The following is an 11,171-nucleotide window of genomic DNA, read 5'->3' on the forward strand; positions in this document are numbered from 1 at the left end:
GGATGAAATGGGATGGCATGGAATGGGATGGATGGAGGGATGCATGGATGGATGCATGGATGGATAGACAGTTCGATTTTTTGGGGTATTTTTCTTTTAACCAAGCGGTGACCAACTGAGTAACGCCACTGATTTCCCCGGGCAACGCCGGGTATCCCGCTAGTACAAAATAGAAGTCGAAGTCAAGCTCCTCTCCTCCCCCATCATCCTCCGTCTGATCCTTATCACGTCGATACGTACCACGGTGAAAGACAGACGACGGACTGTCACGTGGAATAAGTTGACTCACACACTGACGACGCCACGGCGCTCTCGACACGTAGGTCCGCCTCGGCGCACTTCGTGACGTCACACGACGGGATGTTGAGAGTAACCGACGCGGCCATGTCGCTCTGCGTCACCGGCCTAACGTCGTCGGCCCTTGTCATCTTGAAGTCGTCCGACCGGAACAAGTCGTCCGACCCGAACAAGTCGTCCGACCCGAACAAGTTGTCGGCGAGCGAGTTGTCGGCAAACGAGTTGTTGTCCAAACACGCCATCTGGCGGGAGGTGCCCGCGATGGGCGTGATCACGTGGATGACCGGATGCGCTGACTCCTCGGCCGTGATGCTCCACCTTCCGCTGCCCTGCATTGACGTCGTCTCCATCAGCTCGTGGCAGCCCTTCGCGTTCTGTATCCGCCGTAAGAGGTCGCTGAGAGGGATTGTCGGCACTCCGCTCGAGCCGGAGCTGGCGACGGGAGTCGGCGGACACGTGACCTGAAGCGTCGGCGCCGGAACGACGGCACCGACCTTGTTGCCGCTGCGCCAGTGCGACACAGCGGCGCCGATCGTGCGCTGGATGTCGCGGTTTGTAAAACCGTAGAAGCAGGCGTTGAGAAAGCTGTGCGTGTAGAGCAGCATGGAGGCGACGCGGTCGAGTCTCGGCGGTAGGGTGCGCCACTGTAGCACGGCCGTCGCCACGTTGAGCGCGAACAGCGGCAGGTAGCAGATGACAAAGCAGGTGACGACCGTGAGCAGTATACGCGCCGCCTTCAGCTTGTGCAGCGAGATCGGCTTTGCCTTCTTCAACACCGTTACGGCGAAGTCGATCGGCACGATGTTACACCTGTCCACCGAAATATTGGACGTCTCGCGCGCGAGCGGCAGCGACAGCCGCAACCCCCGGCGATGCACTATCGTCGGCGAATCCTTCTTCTGAACGTTAGGATTGTTGCTGATGACGCGGCGGTTGCCGGCCGCTTGGCCGTCGGTGCCTTTGGATGCTGTCAAGCGCAGCGGTTTCGTGTGGTGGCGACGAGCGGCCCGCACGACGAGAATATCCACTATGAGCAGCAGCCCGAGCGGTAGCAGCACGCACAGCACAAGATGAGCAATGTTAAAGGCGAGCTTCGGAGCTGCGCGCGTCTGCCAGTCCATGAAGCACATAGCGCGGCCTGGATAGAACGCCCAGTTGTCGAGCACTACGACCTGCACGATCGCGAGCGCCGCCGACACCGACCACATACCGACGACGGCGATGACGCAACGTCGTTTTGTCACGAGCAGTTTGTACTGGTGCGGACGCGCGATCGAGAAATAGCGATCAACGCTGACAGCGAGGATGCATAACACGGATGCCGTCACCAGGAGCGTGTTGAGCGCTGCCGACGCTGCACACGCCGACGCACTGAACGGCCAGCGACCGACGGCCGTTGCCGCCTGCACGAGCGGCAGACAGATGACGGCCGTCGCCAGGTCAGTGACGGCGACGTGTCCGATGAGGAAGAGATTCGGACGGAAGAGGGGGCATTTCTTGAGCGTGGTGTTGATCGCCCAGACGACGACGATATTACAGAGCACGCTCGCTGCAAGCACGACCGTCAGGTAAGCCTTAGCGACAATCTGTTCTGCGTCGCCAAACACGACGCTCGGTGCGCATGCGCCGATCGTGCTGTGGCCGCCGAAGTCGGCATCGTCGGACGATGTGCAATTGGGCGTCGTCGGCGACCCGTCGGTCGCGTTCATGCTTTGATCAGTTGCTAGCTCCGACTTAGTCTGCACGTTTCTATCACGACCGCCAGCTTTGGTCGGGCGAGCGTGGTACCACCTTGCGTCACGCCGCGCTGTCTGTCGTTCTCGTCCGTTATCCCTCGTTGTTCGCTAATGTTCTTGCTGCAGCCGCACGCGAGTGAATGTGAAGGTGGAAGTGAATCACGGCTTTCTATCGCACCGACGTGCGCGCAGTACGGCGCACAGGTGGGTAACTACGCAGTTAACTAACTAACCTCACTGAGATGACCTCCTGGCGGTACGTGCGTGCAGGTGGCTCGGCGCGTGCGTGCACCATACGCATGAGAGACGCTCACGTCACCAGTACGGCGTGCGCGTTGCCAAGAACGCATAAAGGTGCGAAGAGCGCGTTAGAATGAAAGAACGTACGTCAATGTGAAAGTTTTACACGCTAGAATGCCGCCAGTTACGCAGGGTTACGTAGACAATGATGAAGGTGTTTGTGCGTCAGAATGAATATATGGTGTTCAGAGACTAATGTGACGTATTTAAGAATGAGTTGTCCGTCGAATGTACGTCACGATGTGAACGTAGGAATGTCGTTATTAATATTAAGACGAAGCTCTGCAGGATAACGTGAGGTTTTGCCTGTGGTGAACGGAAATATATATTACATATTATTATGATGTCCATCATTTACTTATTACTTATCAGCAGAAATCCAAACTAGTCTTTTCAACGGTTTGTCGCGTGTATCGCAAGTGCAAATAGAAATTCAACTATTACTTATATTCTACCATCTTGTTATACTTAATTAGCTTTTTCAAACAACAACAATTAGTTTAATAACTGTTGATTCGCTGTAGCATTGTATTATCGGCGAACAGGTGGAGCCGAGACGTGTTACCAATTTCAAAAAGAAAACGATGATTTTACGGATCTCAGCAGTGACCGTGAAGTAGTAGAATGGTGTAATTACAAGCAAAGTGATGACGATATAAAGAAACAGGCTCGAAATGTTGACCACTCAGTAAGACTAGTGATCAAAATACGTGGACTGATTTGCCTCCTTGTTTTTTTGCAATTACAGTCATTTATTCTGTTGGAATTCGGTGGTCCGTATACCAGGAAAGATATGTGAAGATTGCGTAGACACAGATCTAGTTACGCACCATCTGCTGTATGCAATTGACATAACCGGCTCGTATTTTCGGTGATCTAATATAATGTAGTTATATATATAGTTTTCTTGGTATGTATATTTAATTATACAATTAGTATGTGTGTAAGTGAAAATCTTATTTAACAACGGTTAAAAACGCGTTAGGCTTTGACACAAAAAACGATACCTGCCTTATCTTCGACATTGCCATCACAAACTGCGATGTTGCCATGGCAGTTACACTTGCTATACATACTAGATGTAAATTGGAATATTATCAATTTTACATAAATGGTAATAAATATTTGTAGACATTGCTAAGATTACGATTTTATATATATGGAACGTTATACTGTACTGGCAATATCGCACATTTATACCAGGTTGTAGTTTTACCTTGGGATCGAGTCAAATATATAGTCTTCGCCATATGTCGCCGCCGTCTCTCTTCGTTTCAACCCAGATGTCGACGCCCTTTTCTCGCAATCTTGTTTGTATCTTTTTATTACGGCGGATCTCGTACGCTGTGTGTGCTAATGCCCCTCTCTTCATCTTTAGCTCTGGTGGTAGATCCTGACGCTCATCTTGGAGCCACGTAGATTTGGGCCCGCCTTCAGGAAAGCTTCGCGGTCACTCCAGTAAATGAATACAACTATTATAGTTGCCGGATTGTCGGTAGCGCGCCGTTGGAGGCGGTGTGCCGTGCGGATCGCCATATTATTTGTTAATTTGTCATCCAATTTTAAAGAGTCTTTGGCAAATCTGCGCACTCTGCTGATTATTTCTTTTGGTAACGTTTCATGCCCGTCGACGCCGTACAGCAGCAGATGGTATTTGCGGCTATGAACCTGCGTGAGTAGGAGGGATTGTTTTAGGTCGCGGATTTCTTCCCTCAATTTTCCTACGACCAGTTCGTCTGCTTTCTGTGTTTCCTTTGCTTTCTCTACTTCGTGTTCCAATGCCTCGGTTTTGTCTGTTAATTTGCTCACTTTGTCGTTTAGAGTCGAGAAACCAGTCTCTACCTTGTTGTTTAAGCTCCTGAGCAGCTTCACGATATCTGCATTCGTGCACGCCTCGTCTCCATTGTCCGCCATGTCTGACACGAAACTTTCGGGTCGGCCTTGCGTCGAAATAGCTCTTTCTTTACCAGCCTGTGTGCCTGCACGTGTTCCAAAGTATTTTCTAATTGTAGAGTCTGTTTCTCCTTCCTTCGTCGGCATATTATAACTCTTGGTTACACTTATATTTCCGCACTTTCTCAAATTTCAGGAGAGCCGATGTGACACGCGTCCTATCACCTCAATGCCATAACCAGAAGTCACAATGCCATAACCGGAAGTTCAATGCCATAACCGGAAGTCTCCTTCTGTGAAGAGAAAGAATGTACCTTCTGTAATGTAAATACTGAGACATTACTACATCTCTTCGTGGAATGTGACTACGTTCGCCCTGTCTGGCAAGCCTTACATAAATGGCTAACAAGGTGTGGATATCTGCAGTTGGAAACCTTTGATAGAGAAAACATTATTTATGGTATTAAGAACACTGACGTAATTATAAATCATTGTATAATACTAACAAAATTCGTAATCTATAGGTAGAGGTTTCACAACAGACCGCTTACTTTTGTAGCAGTCAGAGAATATTTGCAATATACAAAAGAAATTGAAAGACAATTAGCATTCACGAATAACAAACAAGATAAGTTTCTGTGGAAATGGGCAGCTCTATTTAGATATCTGCAGTAGCGTATAACCATCCCGAATGCTCATTAACATAATTGTAACATGACTATTATCGGTACATGTATTTCGGTAGTGCTATGCCACGCTGAGTTATTGTCCATGCTACACATAAACATTGTTTTAATATTCGATCAATGTGTGCAAAGTAATTTTCGTCCAAAAATCGAATCCTGTAATTGGAATCATGTAATCGTGTATGAGCCATACTTGTATACATGAGATTTAGAAAAAAAATATACAATACATAATGTAATGTAAGGTAAGATAATTTACGGACATGCAATGTAACATAATGTAATGGTATTGTAATGTAATATATTGCAATGTAATGTAAGGTAAGATAATTTACGGACATGCAATGTAACATAATGTAATGGTATTGTAATGTAATATATTGCAATGTAATGTAATGTAATGTAATATAATGTAATGTAATGTAATGTAATCTAATGTAATGTAATGGAATATAATGTAATGTAATGTAATGTAATGTAATGTAATGTAACGTAAAGTAATGCAACGCAACGCAACGTAACGCAATGTAGGATGACTCGGTAATATAATGTAAGGTACTGTATTACAATGTAATGTAATGTGATGTGATGTAATAGAATGAAATAATAAAAAAATAAATAAAAAATAAATAAAATAAAAGATTACGATTTTAGCATTTAAGTAATACTATAATGAAAGATATTATATCATATTATTATCGTAATTGTAATTACTGTAAAGTATTATAATAATAGTAAAATAAAAGTATTATAATAAAGTATACATTTCATTACATTGTATAGAATCTGTCACGACTATGATTCACATTCAGTCACGTTCAACAATTCCAAGCAATTGAAAATGAGAAAGCTCGGATCGCCATCTACTGGCAGAAAAGTTAAGAACTACAATGACAATATAGGATGATGTCGGTGAGCTATAGAGAACCTTAGTACTAATATAGCGAGAGACTGCGATGACGGTTTTTCGCATTACAATACTCTATAGTTCCCGCTTACTATTTTGAACATTCAAGAACATATTTTATTACAGCTATTACCATGTAATACGCTAATTACCTCTATAAAATTGTGTACAGATATGTGTTTTCCAGTTATGTTTTGTTCACGATTCTATTCAGTTGTGATGATTAGCTGTCCATGTAACTCATGTGATAGCGACCATGTCCCTGTGGGCTCACCAGTTGTATATATGTGCATTTGGCAGGCTTGTTGTTGCTAGCAAGTTTTTTTTTTTTTTTTTTCGACCTTTGTTCAAATTTTTTTGTTCGATTTTGTTTTGATCTTTTGTCATTCTCTTTGTCCATGTTTTTGCTGTTCTATACTGTATATATGTGCATTTTGCAGCTGCTGTTGGCCACCGCAGTCTAAACATGTTGTATATTTAGCCTTCATTGCCAATTATTGTATGCTATTTATAAGTAATGCAATAAGTAATAATTTATTTAATAATAACAATAGTAATAATCTATTTATAGTAACAATAGTAATAATCTATTTATAGTAACAATAGTAAAATTGTGTTCAGATGTGTTTTTCAGTTATGTTTTGTTCACGATTCTATTCAGTTGTATGATTACTGTCCATGTAACTGTGTCACGAACCATGTCCTGTGTTTCAACTTTGTATATATATGTCCATTGAAGTTTTTTTGTTTTTGTTCACCTTTGTTCACCTTTGTTCAAATTTCTTGTTCATTTTGTTTTGATCACTTTGTTCACTCTCTCTGTCATGTTTTGCTGTTTCTTATACTGTATATATGTGCATTTGCAAGCTTGTTGGGCTAACGCAGCTGCTAAGCATGTTGTATATAGCTGTCAATGAAACTATTGTATCTATTTATATTAACAATAGTAATAATCTATTGCGCCTATTTATATAGGTAAACGTATGTGTATGTATGTATATATATATATATATATATATATATATATATATAGACTGTATATATATATAATTAACTAATTGCCCATACATTACATTACATTATTAATGTACAGATGTAAATTAGACCTCTTCCTTTTTGGTTCTGCTTATTCCGTTGTTCATTTTTGTTTACTTTTCTTGTTCACTGTTACTCGTTTTATCGTTATCAATATGTGTTGAATCATCTTCGGTTGTGCCATGTGTTTCAGTTCACATGCCAATGCTCTCTCATCCACCTTATGGCAAGCGCCCAACTATATTATAATAAATGACGCCATGCTGCCTAATATTAGTATGACATTTTATTTTGAGGGGTGGCAGACGTTTGATCAACGCTGCGGGTTTCTGTTCGCCACGGCGCTGTGCTCCTCTTTGTAAACTAGTTGAACTTGACTTGTAATTCTATTTCCGCTTGTACACTGTATATACACGACTTATGCAGCAAAATAAACTGTTATAATTGAATCTTGAAATCTTGATCTTAGCATTTAGAGCGATATTAGACGTGTGCGCACAGGCAACACTGAATGCTATAATTTATGCAGTTATAATGAAATTACAGATACTGAGCCGTTGTAATTTATTAGCACAATATATTAGCAGAGACGTTCTTAATTTAAAACTACTCAAACTTCTACCCTCTCTATTTTACATGCATAATATCCACACAAAAATGTTTTATTTGGGGTCCTACATTACAGTTTATGCGCGACACTTGCGCCGTCTTGCGGCACAGAAATGTATAAATCATTTTATTCGACTGTGGGAAATTTGGATGTCGGGGAGCTAGGACACGTTAGCATTAGTAATGTGGTGCACTAGAGATCGAACGCTTTTACCTTAGACTACTCTAGATTCTCAGCTTTCGATTTTGAACATATAATTTCAAGAAAATTATAACTAGACTGACTAGTAAGCAGATATTAGTGATGCGCGCACAGATTTCGAACGCTATAATTACGCTATAATTCATCTACGATATAGTGACGTTTTTGTAGATTGGGCAGATATAGTTATAGTTATAGTTATAGTTATAGTTATAGTTATACAGGTTACAGGTTACAGTTACAGTTAGCAGTTACAGTTAGCAGTTAGTAGTTATAGTATAGTTTATTAGTTATAGATACAGTTACAGTTAGGCCAGTTACAGTGTAGTTATAGTGCGCATAGTCATAGTCATGAGTGCATAGTTATAGTTAGTAACGTAAACGTTAGCAATGTACATGAAACAATGTAGGGGCAATTGTTCTTCTCTAATCTTGCTATCTTCAGGTCTCCTCGTTCATTCTAGCTCTCCTCCAATCAGCGCGCAAACTCTCCGGTGGAGTGTCGATAGCGAATCTCGCATCGATATGCGTTCTATAATATAGTATCGTCTGCGGGTGCAAACGAGCATTCGGACTCCGGATAACCGGATGGATTTCAGTTGATGCCGATCCACAATTTCCATCCCCGCTCTGTTGGTTACTGTTAAGCATCAGACTTAGGAGAGCGTTGCAGGAATATCACTATGCGACATCGCTGCGATTTGAAATCACCTCAATTCTCAGTCTTGCCAACTGATTCCAATGAAGAATTCAGATCAGAGTTGCTATTTAGTGTTACTATTCCATGCCCGTTGAGGTGGTCAGAACTTCTGTTACAGACCACACACACACACACAACAACACACAAACTAGTCCACACACACACAGGCACACACACACACACAACCAGCACACAGCACACACATACACACACGCACGGCTACGCGCATAAACACACACACGACAACAACACCCACACACACTGACCGCAAAACACAGCATACGCAGCGCGCGCGCAATAAACACACACAACACACAAACACACACACACACACACACACACACACCCACACACAGCACATACGGCACACACACGCCAGACACACACACAGCAACACACACAGCACACACAGCAAAGCAACGCGCGCGTGCGCATACACACACTAACAAAAAAAAGAAGAGATAGCTTGTAAGAGTATTATTATAGTTTTGTAAGAGTATTATTAGAGGTCAGTCCTGAAGTTTGTAAGCGTTTTACGTTTACGGTTGAAAATCTTACCTTGTGGACATCAGGAGTTTCTTGACAGCGGGCGCACTTTTTTGCGGGCGGTAACTTGTCAATGCTTAATATCTCGACGTGTCAGTGATGCCTTTTCTTTTTGGTTTGGCATTAGCTGGGCACTTGTTATATAAATTTCTTGCCGTGTGGAAAGGTTTTGACGTTATGTTATATAGCGAAATGCGCTTCCATTTAAGAAAAATGTAAAACCAAATGTATATACATTTCTCCTGGTTAGATTAGAGCGATAGAGCGATCTGCAGAAATGCTTACGATGGCAGGCACCTTTGGTTATCATTGTTTTTTTACATTGCCATTGTGTTTTCGTGCTTGTGACGTTGCAGCGGGCGCGCTTGGTGGGCAAAATTTCGGCACGTATTTAATGTTTTTGAATGTAGAATGTAAAAGAAAATAATATATTGTTAAAAAAAATAGGGCCGCATGGCAACAAATGGTCCGACCAAGTTTGGAGAGGATTCGTTGAGCGGTGCGAAACTATAGCCGGACACACACACATACACACAGTCACAACCACCACACACAAGCAGAAAATTACCCAATTTATGGTAAGATAGACGCCACCAACATACCGGATAGGAATACGATGTTGTGTGGTTTGTTTGTTTGACGAAGCTATCAGTAGTCGTGGTAGCAGTCTATAATTTGTTCTTTTAATTGCAGCATTTGATGATGCCTGGAGCATCCTAAATGTGTGCCGCGGCGTGCGTGGTACGTATGCGTAAACGTGTGCGTGGTGTCGTGTCCGTGTGCGTGTGGCGCGCGCAGTGTGTTGTGTGTGCGTGTGCGCGTGAGTGTAGTGTGCGTAAGCCGTGTGCGTGTGGCGTGTGTGCCGTGTTCGTGTGCGCTGAGCGTGTGCTTGTGTGCTGTGTGTGTGCGCCGCGCGTGCGTGCGTGCGTGCGTGCGCTGAGCTGGGTTTGTTGTGTTGTTGTGTGGTTTGTTCGTGCGTGCTGCGTAGCGTGAATGCGTGGCGTGCGTGCGTGTGTGTGTGTGTGCGCGCGTGCGTGGCGTGCGCGTGTGTGTATTGGTTTGCGCGCGACGTGTGTGTGTGTGTGTGTGTGCGTGCGTGTGTGTATGTCGTGCGTGCGTGCGTGTCCGTGTGAGCCCGAGCGGCATGACACTGCGTCATTGCAAACTACCGTTCGCGTAGTTTCCTAATGCAAAATATAAAGGCAACTAGCTATTACCCCGTCCTCCAGACGGTTCGAGTGGGTCTGCAACTTGAGGATGGCGGTTTAACACATTATCTCTCACTTTTAGTTGAGAATGTATCTACAGTAAACGAAATACTGATATTTAGACTCGAGGTCATATATGCAATATTTTACCATTAAAATTACCTAGCAATTTAAAAGAAAAGGGGAAATGGGGTGATTTTATAGTAACAAATTTCACTATTTAGATATTATTTTTGAAAAAATATCCATTATGGCGTTAGAAGGCATCAATTTAGTAAGTCAAATTCCTTAAAAAAAAGAGCAAATGCATTTGAGTAGCTTTTGAAGATCTATTTTCTTGAAAGTCAGTGGACGGCGGCGGGCCNATGCATTAGCATAGCTGGGAATCGTGGCGCGATGCTGCGAGCGAACGTGAAGCATGTAGCTTATAGTGACACGTGCTGTCAGCCTACCCGGCTCCATTTTAAACGTATAAGAACGGCCGAAGAATATTATCTTAGCAGTCAACGGCGACCGACGTTACGTGCGTGCGTGTGTGCTGTGTGTGTGTGAGTGCGTGCGTGCGCGTGTGTGTGCGTGTGCGTTTACAGGCGTGCGAGTACACGTGTGTGCGCGAACGCACACGCTCGCCATCACACATGTTTACGTGCGCGTGTGAGCTCACGCGTGTACGTACACAACACCCTTCTACCGTCGCGCACACATGCGCCAGGTGACGCTGGGGAAAAACCACGACCAGGATGTGAAGCCATGTAACTCTCGCCTCTGATTTTAATATGTTTCACTTGCGCGCGGAGTGCGGGCCGCCCTAGGCGGGCGGCAGGCAGGCGGTAGGCAGGCGGCAGGCTACGCTGCAGGCGAGCACGTAACTGGAAATAGCGAACTCGTAGTAACCATCTCATCTTTTCTCATTACGCGGCCAGATGAGCAGCGCGCGCACCGCCAAGTCGACGTCCGGATCCGCTCCTGCACACACCTTAACGAGTTCCTCGCAGCTGGATAAATCAAATTAGTAAAGGCTCCTGAATGTGAAATGCACCCTCGCCCCCCTC

General features: G+C 44.2%; 1 protein-coding gene across 1 annotated transcript; it reads right to left on the reverse strand.

Moving 5' to 3' along the window:
* Positions 1-266: 266 nt before the first annotated feature.
* On the reverse strand, positions 267-2,006 carry LOC106817833 (beta-3 adrenergic receptor-like). Its single transcript, XM_014822538.1, has one exon. It carries the CDS (start codon positions 2,004-2,006, stop codon positions 267-269), a length of 1,740 nt encoding a protein of 579 aa, XP_014678024.1.
* Positions 2,007-11,171: the final 9,165 nt, after the last annotated feature.

The sequence above is a fragment of the Priapulus caudatus genome, unplaced genomic scaffold (assembly GCF_000485595.1).
Source record: "Priapulus caudatus unplaced genomic scaffold, Priapulus_caudatus-5.0.1 Scaffold1887, whole genome shotgun sequence".
In the NCBI taxonomy this organism is placed as follows: domain Eukaryota; kingdom Metazoa; phylum Priapulida; class Priapulimorpha; order Priapulimorphida; family Priapulidae; genus Priapulus; species Priapulus caudatus.

Bases quoted from the DNA above. Each gene is read 5' to 3' on its own strand.
- LOC106817833 (XM_014822538.1), bottom strand. From the start codon at position 2,006: ATGAACGCGACCGACGGGTCGCCGACGACGCCCAATTGCACATCGTCC.